Below are 24,358 nucleotides of genomic sequence, written 5' to 3'. Positions count from 1 at the left end.
CCGATGAGTGGTGTGTGTTCTGGAGTAGAGGTGGTCCGGCGAGTGGCGTGTGTTCTAGAGTAGAGGTGGTCCGGCGAGCGGCGTGTGTTCTAGAGTAGAGGTGTCCCGATGAGTGGCGTGTGTTCTGGAGTAGAGGTGGTCCGACGAGTGGCGTGTGTTCTGGAGTAGAGGTGTCCCGATGAGTGGTGTGTGTTCTGGAGTAGAGGTGTCCCGATGAGTGGTGTGTGTTCTGGAGTAGAGGTGTCCCGATGAGTGGTGTGTGTTCTGGAGTAGAGGTGTCCCGATGAGTGGTGTGTGTTCTGGAGTAGAGGTGGTCCGACGAGTGGCGTGTGTTCTAGTGTAGAGGTGTCCCGATGAGTGGTGTGTGTTCTGGAGTAGAGGTGTCCCGATGAGTGGCGTGTGTTCTAGAGTAGAGGTGGTCCGGCGAGCGGCGTGTGTTCTAGAGTAGAGGTGTCCCGATGAGTGGTGTCCCGATGAGTGGCGTGTGTTCTGGAGTAGAGGTGGTCCGACGAGTGGCGTGTGTTCTAGTGTAGAGGTGTCCCGATGAGCAGCGTGTGTTCTGGAGTAGAGGTGGTCCGACGAGTGGCGTGTGTTCTAGTGTAGAGGTGTCCCGATGAGCAGCGTGTGTTCTGGAGTAGAGGTGGTCCGACGAGTGGCGTGTGTTCTAGAGTAGAGGTGTCCCGATGAGTGGCGTGTGTTCTGGAGTAGAGGTGGTCAGACGAGTGGCGTGTGTTCTAGAGTAGAGGTGGTCCGACGAGTGGCGTGTGTTCTAGAGTAGAGGTGGTCCGGCGAGTGGCGTGTGTTCTAGAGTAGAGGTGGCCCGATGAGCAGCGTGTGTTCTAGAGTAGAGGCGGTCCGACGAGTGGCGTGTGTTCTGGAGTAGAGGCGGTCCGACGAGTGGCGTGTGTTCTAGAGTAGAGGTGGTCCGGCGAGTGGCGTGTGTTCTGGAGTAGAGGTGTCCCGATGAGTGGTGTGTGTTCTGGAGTAGAGGTGTCCCGATGAGTGGCGTGTGTTCTGGAGTAGAGGTGGTCCGACGAGTGGCGTGTGTTCTGGAGTAGAGGTGTCCCGATGAGTGGTGTGTGTTCTGGAGTAGAGGTGTCCCGATGAGTGGTGTGTGTTCTGGAGTAGAGGTGTCCCGATGAGTGGTGTGTGTTCTGGAGTAGAGGTGTCCCGATGAGTGGTGTGTGTTCTGGAGTAGAGGTGGTCCGACGAGTGGCGTGTGTTCTAGTGTAGAGGTGTCCCGATGAGTGGTGTGTGTTCTGGAGTAGAGGTGTCCCGATGAGTGGCGTGTGTTCTGGAGTAGAGGTGGTCCGGCGAGTGGCGTGTGTTCTGGAGTAGAGGTGGTCCGACGAGTGGCGTGTGTTCTGGAGTAGAGGTGTCCCGATGAGTGGTGTGTGTTCTGGAGTAGAGGTGTCCCGATGAGTGGTGTGTGTTCTGGAGTAGAGGTGTCCCGATGAGTGGTGTGTGTTCTGGAGTAGAGGTGTCCCGATGAGTGGTGTGTGTTCTGGAGTAGAGGTGGTCCGACGAGTGGCGTGTGTTCTAGTGTAGAGGTGTCCCGATGAGTGGTGTGTGTTCTGGAGTAGAGGTGTCCCGATGAGTGGCGTGTGTTCTGGAGTAGAGGTGGTCCGGCGAGTGGCGTGTGTTCTAGTGTAGAGGTGTCCCGATGAGTGGTGTGTGTTCTGGAGTAGAGGTGTCCCGATGAGTGGCGTGTGTTCTAGAGTAGAGGTGGTCCGGCGAGCGGCGTGTGTTCTAGAGTAGAGGTGTCCCGATGAGTGGTGTGTGTTCTGGAGTAGAGGTGTCCCGATGAGTGGCGTGTGTTCTGGAGTAGAGGTGGTCCGACGAGTGGCGTGTGTTCTAGTGTAGAGGTGTCCCGATGAGCAGCGTGTGTTCTGGAGTAGAGGTGGTCCGACGAGTGGCGTGTGTTCTAGAGTAGAGGTGTCCCGATGAGTGGCGTGTGTTCTGGAGTAGAGGTGGTCAGACGAGTGGCGTGTGTTCTAGAGTAGAGGTGGTCCGGCGAGTGGCGTGTGTTCTAGAGTAGAGGTGGTCCGACGAGTGGCGTGTGTTCTAGAGTAGAGGTGGTCCGGCGAGTGGCGTGTGTTCTAGAGTAGAGGTGGCCCGATGAGCAGCGTGTGTTCTAGAGTAGAGGTGGTCCGACGAGTGGCGTGTGTTCTAGAGTAGAGGCGGTCCGACGAGTGGCGTGTGTTCTGGAGTAGAGGCGGTCCGACGAGTGGCGTGTGTTCTGGAGTAGAGGTGGTCCGGCGAGTGGCGTGTGTTCTAGAGTAGAGGTGGTCCGATGAGCGGCGTGTGTTCTAGAGTAGAGGTGGTCCGACGAGTGGCGTGTGTTCTAGAGCAGAGGTGGTCTGATGCAGAGATAGCAGCCATGACTGTCCCACAAAGACCGGGTGATTCAGCCTCTTGCAATTCATTCCTGAACCATCAGCAAATTCAAACTTGTCCAAAAATATGAAAAATGACTGACAGCAAAAGACCCTCTGGCCCTTCCAGACTGTCCCATACAATTGAGAGGTCTTGTGCATTCACCGTACAGACACTCCCTACCCCCATTCAGAGCCATGTAATCTCCTGGGAGAGGCAAAAAAAAAGATTAAAAACAAGCCAATTTGGGAGGGCAATCTGGAAAATTCCTCTCTAACCCCTTAGGACATTGAAAGCAGTCCAGAAGACCACTCTGGGCCTGATTAACATTACAAGGTACAGAGCTCTTGTGCAAGGTGATCTCCGCCCCATTCAGTAATAGGTCCAGCTCTCGGTTGAAGGATGATCCTGGAATAGTGAGCAGTTTTGGCCGAGGTGAGCAGGACCCAATAATGCTTTATGTGGTCCAGCCAGATCTGGCAATGAAAGGATAAACGAGTTGTCCGCCATAAACATTCAAGTCTGCGTCCCTTGGACTTAAGGGAGCGGAGATCAGGGGAATGACCCGGGTGAGAGAGAGTAATGGTTTTAATGGGGGCAAGAGCATCAAAGATGGAGGTGCGGGTGTGATTGAGCAGATCAGGAGCTGCAGACATGTTGTGGTGAATGGAGGACCAAAGGCTAGACAATTGGGAGTTTGAAACTGCCATTGTAAGTGACTTTGGGGAGAGTTTTTTTCCAGGGGCGGACACAGAAGGAAGTGGGGTTGAAAGGGGGATGCGGTTGGAGACGGACACAAGGAAGTGATCAGATATGGCCTTATCTGCGATTGACATGATGGGAGTGGAGAGGCCAGGTGAGTTGGCAAGGTCGAGGGGGTGGTCTTGAATATGGGTAGGGAGTTTATATGGAGGGAGCGATTGAGTGAGGATAGGAGGGCAGTGAACTGAGAGGAGAGAGAGCACGATGAGTTGAGATGGAGGTTGAAATCACCGAGAATGAGAAGTCGCTCAATGCAGAGGCCGAAGGAGGAAAGCAGTGAAGATATCTCGGTGAGAAACTTGGCGTGGTGCTTGTGTGGGCAGTGGAGAACAAGGATTTTAAAGGAGAGGTAAGAGGGGTGAGACAAGGTGAGATGCTCAAAGGAGAAGGTGGTACCAGAGGAGTGTGGGGACAGACCAAGAGGAGAGTAGGAAGGTGATTTGGTGATAAGGACCACACTGCCACTGCGGCGGTCTGGGTGGGGCAAGTGGTGGAAGATATGGACAGGCGGGGAGGCTTCATTAAGGGGGAAAAGTGTCATCGACTGTCAGCCAGGTTTCCGTCAAGGCCATGACGTCAATGCAATCATCCACAATAAGCTCATGGATGGTAAGGGCCTTGTTCACAAGTGAACAGACATTCTGGAGGGAGATGCGGAGAGGGTCGGTGATAGCTGATCCGCTAGCGGAGTCCAGAGGGTCAGTGCTGGGAGGGGCGAGTGGGACAGGAAGGTTAGCCCCCCGCTGGGAGGGTAGGTCAGTGAGAGATTAGGATGGGGCAGTTGGGGTTGCTGCTTGTAAGGAGGTAGTGCCAAGTGCCTCGATGGGCCCTTCGCAGAATGCCAAGAGAGGCACAGAGGGAAACTGTAGGCTCATCTAAGAGGGAGTCAAGCCTGGGACGGCGGCAGGAGAGTAGGAAGGTCGAGGAATGCTGAAGGGTTGGGGTAGGAATTTGTGGGGGGGGGATGCAAAGTACCCGGGTGGAGGGGCAGGAAGAGTACCCAAGAGGGGAGAAATGAAAGGAGGCATGACAACAAGAAAGAGGGGCCTAGGAGGGGTAAAGAGAAAAAAAGGGAAATAGAAGTGACAGGCTCGGGTCTGGAGCGGCAGCCAAAACGCGCAGGTGAACGTCAAGTTACATAGGTGTGGTTACATAGCAAGATTAGGATAGACATGTCCTGATGATAAACGGGGAATAGAAAGGAGTCAATAGGAGGGAGTCCAAAGTTAAAGTCAGAATGGAACATTTAAGTATTTAGCATGGAGACTGAGAGACTGAACCACAAACGTGGTCCTGGAGGAAACTGAACCAAAAATGGGTGGTTGGGGTCTGGAACTCACCGCCTGAAAGGGTGGTAGAGGCAGAAGCCCTCATCACATTTAAAAAGTACTTGGATATGCACTTAAAGTGCCATAACCGAGAAGGCCTCGGACCAAATGCTAGAAAGTGGGATTGGGCTGGATGGCTCATTTTTGGACGGCGCAGACACGATGGGCCAAATGGCCTCCTGTGCTGTAAATTTTCAATGATTCTAATAGACTGTTGATATATCAGCTGGCTGCAGTCAGGAGCAGTGTGTACTTTTAAAGATCGGGCCATTTACTGCTATCATTGTATGATATCTTGTGCTATTCTGTGTGCCTCCTGCTTAACTTCTGTAAGTAAACTAGAGTGGCAGGGGGATGGGAACCTGAGCGGGGAGTCAGAAGGGAATAAAGTTGAGAGCAGCAAGAGAGGGGAAGACCCAGGGGAAATCTACAATACAAATAGTACAAACAGTTGTTCAAGAACAAGTGAAAGGGAAAAGCGTAGAGCAGCAGAAAGAAAGTGTACTTTAGACTCGACAGATAATATAAAAACTAGAAGGCGTAAGGCGATTAACCCAGCATCAAAGCTGAAGGTCAGGCTAGGGTGTGTGGCCCAACTAAGAGTTCTATATACAAATGCACGGAGTGTAAGGAATAAATTAAATGAACTACAGGTTCAAATTCAAATTGGAGGGTATGACATGATAGCTATTACTGAGACATGGCTACAGGATGGTCAGGATTGGGAACTAAATATACCGGGTTATAAGGTCTACAGGAGAGATAGGGAAAATGGAAGAGGGGGAGGAGTAGCCTTAGTGATTAGAGATGAAATCACTTCAATGATAAAGGGGGATATAACGAGAGGTAAGCAGCCAACAGAGACCTTATGGGTTGAATTGAGAAATAGGAAAGGATCTAAGACTATAGTGGGAGTTGTATATAGGAGCCCTGGCAGCATCTCTGAAGTGCTAGATTGTATAAATGCAGAGATTAGACAAGCGTGTAAGAAAGGCATAGAGGTCTTAATGGGGGACTTTAACCTTCACATAGATTGGGAAAAGCAGACTAGCAACTGTCAGAAAGGTAGTGAATTTCTTGAGTGTGTCCGGGATAGTTTTCTGCAGCAGTATGTCCTGGAGGCAACAAGGGGGCAAGCCATACTAGATTTAGTTAACTGCTTAACTGTGCGTGAACATCTATCCAATAGTGATCATAACATGATCGAGTTCAATGTAGTGTTTGAAAGGGAAAAAAGTGAATCAGCTGCTAAGATTTTAGACTTGGGCAAGGCCGACTTCAATGGGATGAGACAGAGACTGTCCACAGTAAACTGGGCAAATCTGTTAATGGGTAAAACGACTGATGATCAGTGGGAAATGTTCAAAGAAACATTTAACGAGATACAGAACCGGTTTATACCCCTGAGGGGCAAGAACTCTACTTGCCAAAAAAAACAGCCATGGACAACTAAAGAGGTAAGGGACAGTATAAGACATAAGGAAAGGGCGTACAAAAAGGCAAAAAATGGCACAGATGCTGGCGAATGGGAAAGATACAAAGATCAACAAAGGGTCACAAAACAGATAATTGTAAACAATTTTACAACACCAAGTTATAGTCCAGCAATTTTATTTTAAATTCACAAGCTTTCGGAGATTTTCTCCTTCCTCAGGCAAATGTTTCAAGATCTCGAGATCTTGAAACATTTGCCTGAGGAAGGAGAAAATCTCCGAAAGCTTGTGAATTTAAAATAAAATTGCTGGACTATAACTTGGTGTTGTAAAATTGTTTACAATTGTCAACCCCAGTCCATCACCGGCATCTCCACATCACAAAACAGATAGTAAGAGCTACAAAAAGAGAGTATGAAAAGAAACTCGCAAGGGATATCAAAACCAATACAAAGAACTTTTATAGTTATATTAGGAAAAAGAGGGTGGTCAGGAGCAGTGTTGGCCCCTTAAAAACTGAAAGTGGGGATATTGTCATTGACAATGGGGAAATGGCGGACGTGTTGAACAATTACTTTGCGTCAGTATTTACAGTCGAAAAAGAGTATAGCATGCCGGAAATCCCAAGAAAACTTATATTGAATCGGGGACAGGGACTCGATAAATTAACATAAGTAAAGCAACAGTAATGCAGAAAATAATAGCACTAAAGAGTGACAAATCCCCAGGACCAGATGGTTTCCATCCCAGGGTTTTAAAGGAAGTAGGTGAGCACATTGCGGATGCCCTAACTATAATCTTTCAAAGTTCTCTAGATTCAGGAACTGTCCCTCTGGATTGGAAAATTGCACATGTCACTCTGCTTTTTAAGAAAGGAGAGAGAGGGAAACCAGGGAATTATAGACCAGTTAGCCGAACATCTGTTGTGGGGAAAATGCTGGAGTCTATAATTAAGAATAGGGTGACTGAACACCTCGAGAATTTTCAGTTAATCAGAGAGAGCCAGCATGGATTTGTGAAAGGTAGGTCGTGCCTGACAAACCTGATTGAATTTTTTGAAGAGGTGACTAAAGTCGTGGACAGGGGAATGTCAATGGATGTTATTTATATGGACTTCCAGAAGGCATTTGATAAGGTCCCACATAAGAGACTGTTATCACAACAGGAGCGACTGGAGGTAATGTCTAGATGGCAGAGATTGTGCTCAAAGTACATCACTGCGTGGGATGCATGCGCTGGGTGTGCTTGGTCTGTGTACAGGGCCGGGAAGGGCGCAGTGGGGGGAGCGGAGGCAGTGGGAGCAGGGCACGGAGGAGCACTGAGAGAAATTTGAGCTGGTTAGAGAGAGCCATCATGGGTTTGTAAAGTGTAGGTCATGTCTAACACACCTGATTTAGTTGTTTCCTCAAAAAATTCAAGTAGTAGACAGGCAAATATCTATGGATGTAGTTTCCTCATGTCCAGAAGGCATTCGATAAGGTTCCACATAAGAGACTGTTCGCTAAAATTAAAGCTCATGGAATTGAAGGCAAATTATTGACCTGGTAAGGAGATTGGTTAGGTGGTAGAAGAGAGAGTAGGATAACAGAGTAGTTAGAAGCCCATGGAATCGAGGGAAAAGTACGGACTTGGTTAGGAAGTTGGCTGAGCGAAAGGCGACAGAGAGTAGGGATAATGGGTAGGTGCTCACATTGGCAGGATGTGACTAGTGGAGTCCCGCAGGGATCTGTCTTGGGGCCTCAATTATTCACAATATTTATTAACGACTTAGATGAAGGCATAGAAAGTCTCATATCTAAGTTTGCCGACGACACAAAGATTGGTGGCATTGTAAGCAGTGTAGATGAAAACATAAAATTACAAAGGGATATTGATAGATTAGGTGAATGGGCAAAACTGTGGCAAATGGAATTCAATGTAAACAAATGTGAGGTCATCCACTTTGGATCAAAAAAGGATAGAACAGGTTACTTTCTAAATGGTAAAAAGTTAAAAACAGTGGATGTCCAAAGGGACTTAGGGGTCCAGGTACATAGATCATTGAAGTGTCATGAACTGGTGCAGAAAATAATCAATAAGGCTAATGGAATGCTGGCCTTTATATCTAGAGGACTAGAGTGCAAGGGGGCAGAAGTTACGCTGCAGCTATACAAAACCCTGGTTAGACCACACCTGGAGTACTGTGAGCAGTTCTGGGCACCGCACCTTCAGAAGGACATATTGCCTGGAGGGAGTGCAGCGTAGGTTTACTAGAATGATACCCGGACTTCAAGGATTAAGTTACAAGGAGAGATTGCACAAATTGGGGTTGTGTTCTCTGGAGTTTTGAAGGTTAAGGGGTGATCTGATCGAAGTTTATAAGATATTAAGGGGAACAGATAGGGTGGATAGAGAGAAACTATTTCCGCTGGTTGGGGATTTTAGGAGTAGGGGGCACAGTCTAAAAATTAGAGCCAGACCTTTCAGGAGCGAGATTAGAAAACATTTCTACACACAAAGGGTTTGGAACTGTCTTCCGCAAACGGCAATTGATACTAGCTCAATTGCTAAATTTAAATGTGAGATAGATAGCTTTTTGGCAACCAAAGATATTAAGCGATATGGGCCAAAGGCAGGTATATGGAGTTAGATCACAGATCAGCCATGATCTTATCAAATGGCGCAGCAGACACGAGGGGCTGAATGGTCGACTCCTGTTCCTATGTTCCTAAATCTCGTTAGTTAATTTGGGATGTGAGCCCAGCCCAAGGGTGATATGTTTTGCAACATTTGGTGCTAACAATCCAGGATTGTGTGAATTCTAAAGGGTTTGTGGCTCTTTCCAGTGACAGGTCACTGCAGCACTGCCACTTGTGTGCAGAGGTTGTCACATTTGCTTATGGGGGAAGTGCACTACGAAAATTACAAGAAGCAGTGGCCCGTTAAAATAGCCTGAAATGACTGCAGCCCGGTGCCAGTACATTGACTGAGATATCTGTCCCATCGCAGTGATGTCGTGGAGACTTGACTCTGGAAATATTGAAGAGGCGGTTAGATGTAGTAATGAAGAATTGTAGATTTCTGTTGCAGGATCAGCTGGATGAGTTTGGTCACCTTTACTTATCTTTGTGATCTTGTTCCATCAGACGTGGCTGCAAAAGTTATCGGAGTTTGTTACTGCCCACGGCACATTGCTGGGGAGACTCGGAGCTTTCAAATCCCAGTTAACAATGGAGAGGAGATTGCAGCCAGATCTTCAGACTAAAAAAGCACAACAGGAGCGACTGGAGGTAATGTCTAGATGGCAGAGATTGTGCTCAAAGTACATCACTGCGTGGGATGCATGCGCTGGGTGTGCTTGGTCTGTGTACAGGGCCGGGAAGGGCGCAGTGGGGGGAGCGGAGGCAGTGAGAGCAGGGCACGGAGGAGCACTGAGAGAAATTTGAGCTGGTTAGAGAGAGCCATCATGGGTTTGTAAAGTGTAGGTCATGTCTAACACACCTGATTTAGTTGTTTCCTCAAAAAATTCAAGTAGTAGACAGGCAAATATCTATGGATGTAGTTTCCTCATGTCCAGAAGGCATTCGATAAGGTTCCACATAAGAGACTGTTCGCTAAAATTAAAGCTCATGGAATTGAAGGCAAATTATTGACCTGGTAAGGAGATTGGTTAGGTGGTAGAAGAGAGAGTAGGATAATCGGTATGCACTCGAATTGGAAGGAAGTGACTAGTGGTGTCCCACAAGGATCTGTGCTGGAGCCTCAACTATTCACTATATTTATTAATGACTTAGATAACACAATAGGAAGCCATATATCCAAGTTTGCTGACATCACAACGATTGGTGGCATAGTAAGTCGTGTAGGCGGGAGCATAAAATTATAAAGAGACATTGATAGATTAGGTGAGTGGGCAAAACTGTGGCAGATGGATTTTAACGCAGGTAAGTGTGAGGTCATCCATTTGGGACCAAAAAAGGATCGGAGTATTTTTTAAATGGTGAAGAGCTCGGAACAGTGGAGATCCAAAGAGATTTAGGGGCCCATGTACACAGATCACTAAAATGTAGTGGTGAGGTACAAAAAATAATCAAAAAGGCTAATGGAATGTTAGCATTTATAACTCGAGGGCTAGAATATAAAAGGGTAGAAGTTATGCTACAGCTATACAAAGCCCTGGACCACATCTGGAGCACTGTGTACAGTTCTGGGCACCGCACCTGAGAAAGGATATAGTGGCCTTGGGAGGAGTGCAGCGTAGATTCACCAGAATGTTATCAGGGCTCCAAGGGTTAGGTTGTGAGGAGAGATTCCATAAACTCGGCTTGTATTCCCCGGAATATAGAAGGTTAAAGGGAGATTTGATTGAGGTGTTTAGTATTTTGAAAGGAATTGATAGGGTAGATAGAGAGAAACTTTTTCCACTGGTGGGGGAGTCTGGGACAAGGGGACATAACCTTAAAATCAGAGCCAGGCCTTTCATAAGTCCTTGACATGGAGGGAGTGCAACGAAGGTTTTCCAGACTGATTCCTGGGATGGCAGGATTGACATATGAGGAGAGATTGGGTCGACTAGGCCTATATTCACTCGAGTTTAGAAGAATGAGAGGTGATCTCATCGAAACATATAAAATTCTAACAGGACTAGACAGACTAGATGCAGGGAGGATGTTCCCGATGGCTGGGGAGTCCAGAACCAGGAGTCATGTCTCAGGATACGGGGTATGCCATTTAGAACTGAGATGAGGAGAAATTTCTTCACTCAGAGGGTGGTGAACCTGTGGAATTCTCTACCACAGAAGGCAGTGGAGGCCAAGTCATTAGATGTATTCAAGAAGGAGATAGATATATTTCTTAATGCGAAAGGGATCAAGGGATATGGGAAAAAGCTGGAACAGGGTACTGAGTTAGACAATCAGCCATGATCATTTTGAATGGCGGAGCAGGCCCGAAGGGCCGAATGGCCTACTCTTGCTCCTATTTTCTATGGTTCTATAAGACCATACGAGATAGGAGCAGGAGTAGGCCATTCGGCCCCTCGAGCCTGCTCTGCCATTTAATGAGATCATGGCTGATCTGATTTTTACCTCAACTCCACTTTCCTGCCTTTTCCCCATATCCTTTGACTCCCTTGCTGATCAAAAATTTGTCTAACTCAGCCTTGAATGTATTCAATGACTCAGCCTCCACAGCTTTTTGGGGTAAAGAATTCCAAAGTTTCATGACCCTCTGGGAGAAGAAATTCCTCCTCATTTCCGTCTTAAACGGGCGACCCCTTATTCTGAGACTATGCCCCCCAGTTTTAGATTCCCCCATGAGGGGTAACATCCTCTCAGCATCTACCCTGTCGAGTCCCCTCAGAATCTTGTATGTTTCAATATGATCTCCTCTCATTCTTCTAAACTCCAATGAGTATAGACCCAACCTGTTCAATCTTTCCTCATAAGACAACCCTACCATACCCGGAATCAACCGAGTGACCCTTCTCTGAACTGCCTCCAATGCAAGTATGTCCTTCCTTAAATAAGGACACCAGAACTGTACGCAGTACTCCAGGTGCGGTCTCACCAGCACCCTGTACAGTTGTAGCATGACTTCCCTGCTTTTATACTCCATCCCCCTAGAAATCAAGGCCAATATTCTGTTTGCCTTCCGGATTACCTGCTGCACCTGTATGTTCACTCTTTGTGTTTCATGTACGAGGACACCCAGATCCCTCTGTACTGCAGCATTTTGTAGTATTTTTCCATTCAAATAATATTTTGCTTTTTTATTTTTCCTCCCAAAGTGGATGACTTCACATTTGCCCACATTATATTCCATCTGCCAAATTTTTGCCAATTCGCTTAACCTATCAAAGGGATATTTGCAATATCCCTTTGCAGACACTTTGTGTCCTCATCGCAATTTGCTTTTCCACCTATCTTTGTATCAGCAGTCAATTTGACCACAAGACACTCTGTTCCTTCATCCAAGTCATTGATATATATTGTAAATAGTTGAGGCCCCAGCACTGAGCCCTGCGGCACCCCACCAGTTACAGACTGCCATTTTGAAAATGACCCTTTTATCCCGACTCTTTGTTTTCTGTTAGTTAGCCAATCCTCTATCCATGCCAGTATATTACTAGTATTTTCCCAATCTTTGTGCTTACCAGTAATTTTTCAGGAGAGAAGTTAGGAAACACTTCTTCACACAAAGGGTGGCAGAAAGCTCTCTCCCACAGAAAGCAGATGATGCAAGCTCAATTAATAATTTTAAATCTGAAATCGATTAGATTTTTGCTAGCCAAGGGTATTAGGGAATATGGAGTCAGGATACATGTCAGCCATGATCGCATTAAATGGAGGGGGAGTGGGGGGGGGAGCTGGCTGGGGGAGGAGGAGGAACAGGGCGCAGTGGTGGGGGGAGAGGGGTGAGGTGGAGCAGGAGCTGAGGGGAGGGGGAAGAGGATTGGGGGGGAAAGGTGAGCAGGGAGGGGGGAAAGGAGCAGGACCAGGGTTGGGGAAAGAGAGGGGGAGGGGGCACGGGGCGGCGGGTGTTTGTGCAGGACCAGAAGCAAAGGACAAAAAAGGGTGGGGGGGTTTTGATTAATTATCTTGGGAAAAGCTATTTCTACTGGTTTGTGAGTTAGTAATTAGTGGAATTAATTTAAGATCATCACTCATAGAATAAAGGGAGAGGTTAGGGAAATTGTTCACACAGGGCTGTCAGGACATGGAATTCCTGATCAGAAACAGCGGGGAAGCAGAAATCAGTATAGGTTTTAAAAGGAAAGTGAGAAAATATTTGAAGAAGAAAATTTAGACAGGTATGGGGGGAAAAGGGCGGGAGAGTGGGAGTAATTAACAGCTCTTTCAGAGAGGCCGCATAGACATGATGGGCCAAATGACTTCCTTCTGTGCTTTAAGATTCTATCATTCTGGAGACTTAATCATGTTGGGCTCGCTTTTCTTTCATTATTTAAGACTACTTTGCATCTCAAAAAAGTGTGACATCTGGAATACACTCGATGCACAAATCACTAAGCTTAGTCACACTTATTTGACCACAAGACACTCTGTAAGCAGTGTAGATGAAAACATAAAATTACAAAGGGATATTGATAGATTAGGTGAATGGGCAAAATTGTGGCAAATGGAATTCAATGTAGACAAATGTGAGGTCATCCACTTTGGATCAAAAAAGGATAGAACAGGGTACTTTCTAAATGGTTAAAAGTTAAAAACAGTGGATGTCTAAAGGGACCTAGGGGTTCAGGTACATAGATCATTGAAGTGTCATGAACAGGTGCAGAAAATAATCAATAAGGCTAATGGAATGCTGGCCTTTATATCTAGAGGACTAGAGTGCAAGGGGGCAGAAGTTATGCTGCAGCTATACAAAACCCTGGTTAGACCGCACCTGGAGTACTGTGAGCAGTTCTGGGCACCGCACCTTCGGAAGGACATATTGGCCTTGGAGGGAGTGCAGCGTTGGTTTACGAGAATGATACCCGGACTTCAAGGGTTAAGTTACGAGGAGAGATTACACAAATTGGGGTTGTATTCTTTGGAGTTTTGAAGGTTAAGGGGTGATCTGATCGAAGTTTATAAGATATTAAGGGGAACAGATAGGGTGGATTGAGAGAAACTATTTCCGCTGGTTGGGGATTTTAGGAGTAGGGGGCACAGTCTAAAAATTAGAGCCAGACCTTTCAGGAGTGAGATTAGAAAACATTTCTACACACAAAGGGTTGTAGAAGTTTGGAACTCTCTTCCGCAAACGGCAATTGATACTAGCTCAATTGTTAAATTTAAATCTGAGATGGATAGCTTTTTGGCAACCAAAGGTATTAAGGGATATGGGCCAAAGGCAGGTATATGGAGTTAGATCACAGATCAGCCATGATCTTATCAAATGGCGGAGCAGACACGGGGGACTGAATGGCCTCCACCTGTTCCTATGTTATTTGTGTGAATTTCTCTCTCTTATATTTACATTTCTGTTTATAATGTTCAATACTAGTCTGAGATTTCTGAGTGTGGAATTTCTGTTTCAGTCCATCGGGAAAAGTTTGAGCGGGTTTGAAGAGGCATTGACTGATCTCCATTCTTCGCTTTCACTGCACTCGGTTCATTCTCAGATTTCCCGAATTCTTGCAGAGTGCCGTTTTCTGAGGAAGTCTCTCCAGGTACAGTGTGATTTTCAAAAATCGTATGCTGCCCAATGCCATCCACCATCACCACGGTTCCAGTATTGAGGGGCGTGGGGGGAATTGATCTGTACCCCTCCTCCGAACTGCCCCAGTGGCGGAGCTATGAGGGGAGTTCATGAGCCCATCCACCCCACCCCCCGCACCCCCCCCCAATCGTTTTGAGGTCAGCCAATGTGGCTTTGGAGGATCGGCTTCGCTCTGTTCCCAGGAACCCGCTTCGGCCTGCCAGTCCCCAGTCACCACTCGGCCTTCTCACCAGCTAACCCACTCGGTCACCTTCCTGACAAGTTGGCCAAGTCTCGAGTTCAACTCCTCCTCTCCCCCCACCCCCCAGGAAGTCGGACAAATGTAGCTCCAACACTGCACAATCACCTTGTGTGCACATGGCCTGTTACACTGAATCTTGGTTGGACCATACTTAGTGCACTGTGAACAGTTCTGGCCTCCATATTATAAAAAGGATATAGAGGCACTGGAGAAGGTGCAAAAAATATTCACAAGAATGTTACCAGAACTGAGCGGATATACTTATCAGGAAAGGCTGAACAGGCTGGGGATCTTTTCTCTAAAAAAACGAAGGCTGAGGGGCGACCTGATAGAGATCTTTAAGATTATGAAAGGGTTTGAAAGGGTAGACGTGGAGAAAATTTGTGGGGAGACTAAAACTGGAGATTATAAATATAAAATAGTCACTAATAAATCCAATGGGGAATTCAGGAGAAACTTCTTTACCCAGAGAATGGTGAGAATGTGGAACTCACTACCACAAGGAGTAGTTGAGGCGAATAGTGTAGATGCATTTAAGGGGAAGCTGGATAAAAACATGAGGGAGAAAGGAATAGAAGGATATGCTGATAGGGTGAAATGAAGTAGGGAGGGAGGAGGCTCGTGTGGAGCATAAACACCGGCATAGACCAGTAGGGGCGAATGGCCCGTTTCTGTGCTGTAGACTTAATATAACCCCGCTACATGCCACAGGGCCTGTTAATGTTGCACTGAATACTCAGTCTGTTTCATCTACTGCTTATACTGTATTTGCCAGTTTCTATATTCTCTGTATATTCCTCCCCATATTACATAGAAGTTACAACATGGAAACAGACAATTTGTTTCTAATAGTCTGTGTATTAGATGCACAGCACAGAAGTGAGACACTCTGGAATGTGCAGAGAGCGAGCGGGCAGCCAGTCAGTGCTGAAGTGCTCTGCTCTGTTCCCCGGGGTGAGCTGTCTGTGTGCCTTGCTGTGAGGTGACGGCTGGCAGGGAATATATTTCCTGAGAGCCTCCACTTGGCGTCTAGTCAATCCTGAGTGAGATTTAAATGTCTTTCTATGTCAGTCACAGGTAACCGGCAGAGAATTTGCAGTCTTGCTGGGTCATGGAGGGAAGGAGTGAGCTGCTGACCGGTCGGGGGTGGGTGCACTTGGGATGAATCAATTCACGGCAATGCTCAAGCCCTCTCGATGACTGGCGACTCCTTGTAGAGTTGAGGAATGTTTCATGAGAGGTGATCTCATTGAAACATGTACGATACTGAGGGCTTGACAGGGAACATGCTGAGAGGCTGTTTCCCCTGGCTGGAGGGTCCAGAACGAGGGGACATGGTCTCAGGATAAGGGGTCGGCCATTTAGGACTGAGATGAGGAGGAATTTCTTCACTCAGAGGGTTGTGAATCTTTGGAATTCTCTACCCCAGAGGGCTGTGGATGCTCAGTCATTGAGTATATTCAAGACTGAGATCGATAGATTTTTGGACTTTAGGGGAATCAAGGGATATGGGGATCGGGCGGGAAAGTGGAATTGAGGTAGAAGATCAGCCATGATCTTGAATGGTGGAGCAGGCTCGAGGGGTCATATGGCCTACTCCTGCTTATTTCTTATGTTCTTATATTGATATTACTAGAGTGGGGAGGGGGCTGAGGCGAGAGAGAAGTTGCCAAAGCATGGCACAAATTTATTTTAACACGTTTACAAAATTAAACTTAATTTCCCTCCTTCGTACTCTGGTATTAAGAATATGCAAAATTATTCTCTCTATTTTAAACAATGCAGTATGTGATCTGGATATTTGTGAAACATAGAAAATAGGAGCAGGAGTAGGCCATTCGGCCCTTCGAGCCTGCTCCACCATTCAATATGATCATGGCTGATCCTCTATCTCAATACCATATTCCCGCTCTCTCCCCATACCCCTTGATGTCTTTTGTGTCTAGAAATCTATCTAGCTCCTTCTTAAATATATTCAGTGACTTGGCCTCCACAGCCTTCTGTGGTAGAGAATTCCACAGGTTCACCACCCTCTGAGTGAAGACATTTCTCCTCATCTCAGTCCTAAATGTCCTACCGGGCATCCTGAGACTGTGACCCTTTGTTCTGGACCCCCCAGCCAGGGGAAACATCCTCCCTGCATCCAGTCTGTCTAGCCCTGTCAGAATTTTATATGTTTCAATGAGATCCCCTCTCATTCTTCTAAACTCGAGTGAATACAGGCCGAGTCGACCCAATCTCTCCTCATACGACAGTCCTGTCATCCCAGGAATCAGTCTGGTGAACCTTCGCTGCACTCCCTTCTATGGCAAGTATATCCTTTCTGAGGAAAGGAGACCAAAACTGCACACAATACTCCAGGTGTGGTCTCACCAAGGCCCTGTATAACTGCAGTAAGACATCCTTGCTCCTATACTCAAATCCTCTTGCAATGAAGGCCAATGTACCATTTGCCTTCCTAACTGCTTGTTGCACCTGAATGCTCGCTTTCAGTGACTGGTGTACAAGGACACCCAGGTCCCTTTGTACATCAACATTCCCCAATCTATCACCATTTAAATAATACTCTGCCTTTCTGTTTTTCCTTCTGAAGTGGATAACTTCACATTTATCCACATTATACAGCATCTGCCATGTATTTGCCCACTCACTCAACTTGTCTAAATCGCCTTGAAGCCTCTTTGCATCCTCCTCACAGCTCACGATCCCACCTAGTTTTGTGTCATCAGCAAACTTGGAAATATTACATTTGGTTCCCTCTTCCAAATCATTGATATATATTGTGAATAGCTGGGGCCCAAGCACTGATCCCTGCGGTACCCCACTAGTCACTGCCTGCCACCCCGAAAAAGACCCATTTATTCCTACTCTCTGTTTCCTGTCTGTTAACCAATTTTCAATCCATGCCAGTATATTACCCCCAATCCCATGTGCTTTAATTTTGCACACTAACCTCTTATGTGGGACTTTATCGAAGGCCTTCTGAAAATCCAAATAAACCGAACTGGTTCTCCCTTATCTATTCTACCAGTTACATCCTCAAAAAACTCCAGTAGGTTTGTCAAACATAAATCCATGTTGACTTTGTCTAATCCCCTTGATATTTTCTAAGTGTCCTGTTATCACATCCTAAAAACTAACTGCAATCTGGACGATTCATTTTGACATCTGCTTTTTACGGCAGACGATGGTTAAAAGAAGTGCGCAAGTGGTCTTGGAGCATGAGCAGTACCAGCATAGCCTGTGTGAACTGGAACACTGGATGACCAGAGCTCAACATCAGCAGGAAGCTCATCTCCAAATCTCAGATGGAGGGGACATGGACACGGGGAGCAGTGAGGCTGAGGTGAGATCAGCAATATGTCACAATGAAGAAGTCATAAAAACATTGGGCTTAGTGAGTTTATCCAAAAGCTAGGAAGATCCCAATGGAATCCCTGGTCTGTGCTGAATTAGCTGATCTCAGGCAGGGTTGCACTACCATTGGCCTTGGAATATAGGAACAGGAGGTGGCCATTCTACCCCTCGAGCCTGTTACATAAGAACAGGAGGAGGCCATTCAGCCCCTCGAGCATATTCAATTAGATTATGGCTGATTTGTACCTCAATTCCACTTTGGCATAAGTGCAAGACTGCAGTCACATGTAAGCTCAACCAGCTGGGAGTAGCAGGTTCCATTCCCTGAAAGCATTTGTGAACGAGTTGTGATATTCAAACAGCTTCATGTTCATTTTATCTGGTGTCAGATCACAAATTACCAGATTTATTTAATTCAGATTCACAACTTGCCATTTACGAATGGGAATACGATGTTGTGCTGATAACGGAGACCTGGCTGAAAAAAGGACAGGATTGGGTACTAAATATTCCTGGATACAAGGTGTTCAGGAAGGATAGGGAAGGAAAGAAAGGAGGGGTGTGGCAATATTGATTAAGGAGAATATTACAGTAGTGGAAAGAGAGGATGTCCTTATCAGGCTGGAGGGAAGTATACGGTGGTTTTCCCAGGGGTCAGTGTTAGAGCCACTGCTCTTTGATATATATTAATGATCTGGACTTAGGTACAGAGGGTATAATTTCAAGGTTTGCAGATGACACAAAACTTGGAAATATAGTAAACAATGTGGAGGATAGTAACAGACTGCAGGAGGACAAAGACAGACTAATGAAATGGGCAGACACATGGCAGATGAAATTTAACGCAGAGAAGTGTGAAATGTTACATTTTGGTGGAAGAATGAGGAGGGTAATATAAAATAATTGGTACAATTTCAAAGGGAGTGCAGGAACAAAGATACCTGGGGGTGTACATACACAAATCTTTGAAGGTGGCAGGACAAGTTTTTTTTTATTCGTTCATGGGATGTGGGCGTCGCTGGCGAGGCCGGCATTTATTGCCCAATCCTAATTGCCCTTGAGAAGGTGGTGCTGAGTCGCCTTCTTGAACCGCTGCAGTCCGTGTGGTGACGGTTCTCCCACAGTGCTGTTAAGAAGGGAGTTCCACAATTTTGACACAGCGACGATGAAGGAACGGCGATATATTTACAAGTCAGGATGGTGTGTGACTTGGAGGGGAACGTGCAGGTGGTGTTGTTCCCATGTGCCTGCTGCTCTTGTCCTTCTAGGTGGTAGAGGTCGCGAGTTTGGGAGGTGCTGTTGAAGAAGCCTTGGCGAGTTGCTGCAGTGCATCCTGTGGATGGTACACACCGCAGCCACTGTGCGCCGGTGGTGAAGGGAGTGAATGTTTAGGGTGGTGGATGGGGTGCCAATCAAGCGGGCTGCTTTGTCCTGGATGGTGTCGAGCTTCTTGAGTGTTGTTGGAGCTGCACTCATCCAGGCAAGTGGAGATTATTCCATCACACTCCTGATTTGTGCCTTGTAGATGGTGGGAAAGGCTTTGGGGAGTCAGGAGGTGAGTCACTCGCCGCAGAATACCCAGCCTCTGACCTGCTTGTAGCCACAGTATTTATGTGGCTGGTCCAGTTAAGTTTCTGGTCAATGGTGACCCCCAGGATGTTGATGGTGGGGGATTCGGCGATGGTAATGCCGTTGAATGTCAAGGGGAGGTGGTTAGACTCTCTCTTGTTGGAGATGGTCATTGCCTGGCACTTGTCTGGCGCGAATGTTACTTGCCACTTATGACCCTAAGCCTGGATGTTGTCCAGGTCTTGCTGCATGCGGGCTCGGACTGCTTCATTATCTGAGGGGTTGCGAATGGAACTGAACACTGTGCAATCATCAGCGAGCATCCCCCTTTCTGACCTTATGATGGAGGGAAGGTCATTGATGAAGCAGCTGAAGATGGTTGGGCCTCGGACACTGCCCTGACGAATTCCTGCAGCAATGCCCTGGGGCTGAGATGATTGGCCTCCAACAACCGCCACCATCTTCCTTTGTGCTAGGTATGACTCCAGCCACTGGAGAGTTTTCCCCCTGATTCACATTGACTTCAATTTTACTAGGGCTCCTTGGTGCCACACTCGGTCAAATGCTGCCTTGATGTCAAGGGCAGTCACTCTCACCCCACCTCTGGAATTCAGCTCTTTGTCCATGTTTGGACCAAGGCTGTAATGAGGTCTGGAGCTGAGTGGTCCTGGTGGAACCCAAACTAAGCATCGGTGAGCAGGTTATTGGTGAGTAAGTGCCGCTTGATAACACTGTCGACAACACCTTCCATCACTTTGCTGATGATTGAGAGTAGACTGATGGGGTGGTAATTGGCCGGATTGGATTTGTCCTGCTTTTTGTGGACAGGACATAACTGGGCAATTTTCCACATTGTTGGGTAGATGCCAGTGTTGTAGCTGTACTGGAACAGCTTGGCTGGAGTTGCAGCTAGTTCTGGAGCACAAGTCTTCAGCACTACAGCCGGGATATTGTCGGGGCCCACAGCCTTTGCTGTATCCAGTGCACTCAGCCGTTTCTTGATATCACGTGGAGTGAATCGAATTGGCTGAAGACTGGCTTCTGTGATGGTGGGGATATCGGGAGGAGGCAGAGATGGATCATCCACTCGGCACTTCTGGCTGAAGATGATTGCAAACGCTTCAGCCTTGTCTTTTGCACTCACGTGCTGGACTCCACCATCATTGAGGATGGGGATGTTTACAGAGCCTCCTCCTCCCGTTAGTTGTTTAATTGTCCACCACCATTCACGACTGGATGTGGCAGGACTGCAGAGCTTTGATCTGATCCATTGGTTGTGGAATCGCTTAGCTCTGTCTATAGCATGTTGCTCTCACTGTTTAGCATGTATGTAGTCCTGAGTTGTAGCTTCACCAGGTTGGCACCTCATTTTTAGGTATGCCTGGTGCTGCTCCTGGCATGCTCTTTTACACTCCCCATTGAACCAGGGTTGATGCCCTGGCTTGTTGGTAATGGTAGAGTGAGGAATATGCCGGGCCATGAGGTTACAGATTGTGCTGGAATACAATTCTGCTGCTGATGGCCCACAGTGCCTCATGGATGCCCCGTTTTGAGCCGCAAGATCTGTTTTGAATCTATCCCATTTAGCACGGTGGTAGTGCCACACAACACGTTGGATGGTGTCCTCAGTGCGAAGACGGGACTTCATCTCCACGATGACTGTGCGGTGGTCACTCCTACCAATACTGTCATGGACAGATAGATTGGTGAGGACGAGGTCAAGTAGGTTTTTCCCTCATGTTGGTTCGCTCACCACCTGCCGCAGGCCACAGTCTATGTCCTTCAGGACTCGGTCAGTCATGGTGCTTCTGAGCCACTCTTGGTAATGGACATTGAAGTCCCCCACCCAGAGTACATTCTGTGCCCTTGCTACCCTCAGTGCTTCTCAACATGGAGGAGGACTGATTCATCAGCTGAGGGAGGGCAGTAGGTGGTAATCAGCAGGAGGTTTCCGTGCCCATGTTTGACCTGATGCCATGAGATTTCATGGGGTCCCAGAGTCAATGTTGAGGACTCCCAGGGCCACTCTCTCCAGACCACTGTACCGCCACCTCTGGTGGGTCTGTCCTGCCGGTGGGACAGGACATACCCAGGGATAGTGATGGAAGAGTCTGGACGTTGGCTGAAAGGTATGATTCTGTGAGTATGGCTATGTCAGGCTGTTGCTTGACTGGTCTGTGGGACAGCTCTACCCAATTTTGGCACAAGTCCCCAGATGTTAGTGAGGAGGACTTTGCATGGGCTTGGTTTGCCTTTGTCGTGTCCGGTGCCTAGTGGTCCGTCCGGTTTTACTCTTATTGTGACTTTTTTTAGTGAGATTTTACAACTGAGTGGCTTGCTCGGCCATTTCAGAGGGCAATTAAGAATCAACCATATTGCTGTGGGTCTGGAGTCACATATCGGCCAGACTGGCAGGTTTCCTTCTCGAAAGGATATTAGTGAACCAGATGGGTTTTTACAACAATCCTGTAGTTTCATGGCCATCATTACTGATACTAGTATTTTAATTCCAGATTTTATGTAATTAATTGAATTTAAATTCCCCAGCTGCCGTGGCAGGATTTGAACTCATGACTCTGGAATATTAGTCCAGGCCTCTGGATTACTAGTCCAGTAACATAACCACTATGCTACCGTACCCTCAGAGTTACCCACGACCCCATGAGCCCTTATCTTGTGTAACAGTCTTTTATTTGGCACCTTATCGAATGCCTTTTGAAAACCTAAATATATGACATCCACTGGTTCCCCTTTATCTACCCTGCTAGTTACGTCCTCAAAAAACTCTTAATAGGTTTGTCAAACACGATTTCCCTTTCATAAAACCATGTTGACTCTGCCTAATCATATTAAGATTTTCTAAGTGTCCTGTTACCACGTGCTTAATAATGAATTCCAGAATTTTCCTGACGACTGATGTCAGGCTATCTGGCCTGTAGTTCAGTTTTTTCTACCCGTTCTTGAATAGCGAGGTTACGTTTGCTACCCTCCAATCTGCTGGGACTGTTCTAGAATCTATGGAATTTTGGAAGATCACTGCCTGAATGGGTGATGGAAGCAGATTCAACAGTAATTTTCAAAAGGAAATTAGATAAATATTTAAAGGGAAAAAATTTACAGGTCTATGGGGAAAGTGCAGGGGAGTGTGACTAATTGGGTAGCCCTTTCAAACAGCTGGGACAGGCACAATAGGCCGAATGGCCTCCATCTGTGCTGTATCTACGATATTATGAACCTTATCTAGCAAAAATCTATTGATCTTAGTCTTAAAATTTCAATTGACCCAAAGTCCACAGCCTTTCTGGAGAGGATTCCAGATCTCCACTACCCTTTGTGTGAAAAGGCACTTCCTGATTTCACTCCTGAATGGCCTGGATATGATTTAGAGATTATGCCCCCTTGTTCTGGTTGCTCTGTATCAATTCCATTGAATTCTTGTATCATTTTAAATACCTCGGGCCAGGGCAGGGCAGGTTCCGCAGGACTTTTTTTATTATTCGTTCATGGAATGTGGGCGTCGCTGGCAAGGCCAGCATTTATTGCCCATCCCTAACTGCCCTTGAGAAGGGTCCCTTGATTTTAGTGATTTATATTACTTTATAATATATTAATATTAATATATTTGTATTTATATTGTGATTTGGACTTAAATGTAGGGGGCATGATTAAGAAGTTTGCAGATGATACGAAAATTGGCCGTGTGGTTGATAGTGAGGAGGAAAGCTGTAGACTGCAGGAAGATATCAATGGACTGGTCAGATGGGCAGAAAAGTGGCAAATGGAATTCAATCTGGAGAAGTGTGAGGTAATGCATTTGGGGAGGGCAAACAAGGCAAGGGAATACACAATAAATGGGAGGATACTGAGAGGTGCAGAGGAAGTGAGGGACCTTGGAGTGCATGTCCACAGATCCCTGAAGGCAGCAGGACAGGTAGATAAGGTGGTTAAAAAGGTATATGGAATACTTTCCTTTATTAGCCGAGGCATAGAATATAAGAGCAGGGAGGTTATGCTGGAACTGTCTAAAACACTAATTAGGCCACAGCTTGAGTACTGTGTACAGTTCTGGTCACCACATTACAGGAAGGATGTAATTGCACTCGAGAGGGTGCAGAGGAGATTTACGAGGATGTTGCCAGGACTGGAGAATTTTAGCTATGATGAAAGATTGGATAGGCTGGGGTTGTTCTCTTCAGAACAGAGAGGCTGAGGGGAGGTTTAATTGAGGTGTACAAAATTACGAGGGGCCGAGATAGAGTGGATAGGGAGGACCTATTTCCCTTCGCAGAGAGATCAATAACCAGGGGGCATAGATTTAAAGTGATTGGTAGAAGGATTAGAGGGGAGCTGAGGAGAAATGTTTTCACCCAGAGGGTGGTGGGGTCTGGAACTCACTGCCTGAGAGGGTGGGAGAGGCAGAAACCGTCAACTCATTTAAAAAAAAAAGTACCTGGATGTGCACCTGAAGTGTCGTGACTTACAGGGCTACGGACCAAGGGCTGGAAAGTGGGATTAGGCTGGATGGCTCATTTTCGGCCGGCGTGGACACGATGGGCTGAATGGCCTCCTTCTGTGCTGTAAATTTTCTATAATTCAACCTGTCCTCATAATTTGTCCCTTCTAAGCCTGGAAAATATGCTCTGCACCCCCTCCAAGGTCAGTCTATCCTTCCCGAGGTGCGGTGCCCAGCACTCATGCAGTAGTCCAGATGGGGTCTGACCATTGCAAATGAAAATAAGGAAATGGCAGACTTGTTGAATAATTACTTTGTGTCAGTCTTCCCAGTAGAGGATAATATACATGACATTCCAGGAGAACTAATAGTGAATCAATGACGAACTCACTGAAGTTAATGTAAGCAAGAAAACAATATTAGAAAAAATAATGGTGCTTAAGACTGACAAATCCCCAGGACTTAATGGTTTCCACCCCAGGGTTTTAAAGGAAGGAGGTGAGGAAAGTGCAGATGCTTTAGCCATAATCTTCCAAAGCTTTCTCGATTCGGGAATTGTTGCTTTAGATTGGAAAATTGCAAATGTAACTCCATTATTTAAGAAAGATGAGAGAGAGAAACCAGGAAATTATAGACC

The 24,358-nt window shown here is 46.7% G+C and overlaps 1 protein-coding gene across 7 annotated transcripts in view; it reads left to right on the top strand.

The window, feature by feature from the left end:
- The window catches only part of syne3 (spectrin repeat containing, nuclear envelope family member 3), a 207,420-nt gene that overhangs the window by 44,909 nt on the left and 138,153 nt on the right, over positions 1–24,358 (top strand). For all 7 annotated transcript variants that reach the window (XM_067992140.1, XM_067992143.1, XM_067992141.1 and 4 more), the window contains exons 8-10: positions 9,025–9,168; positions 13,920–14,051; positions 17,527–17,688. In XM_067992140.1, the coding sequence (XP_067848241.1) occupies positions 9,025–9,168; positions 13,920–14,051; positions 17,527–17,688 (438 nt within the window). The remainder of the gene's footprint in view (positions 1–9,024; positions 9,169–13,919; positions 14,052–17,526; positions 17,689–24,358) is intronic.

The sequence above is a fragment of the Heptranchias perlo genome, chromosome 10, assembly GCF_035084215.1.
Source record: "Heptranchias perlo isolate sHepPer1 chromosome 10, sHepPer1.hap1, whole genome shotgun sequence".
In the NCBI taxonomy this organism is placed as follows: domain Eukaryota; kingdom Metazoa; phylum Chordata; class Chondrichthyes; order Hexanchiformes; family Hexanchidae; genus Heptranchias; species Heptranchias perlo.
This window is presented reverse-complemented; position numbering and strand designations above follow the sequence as displayed.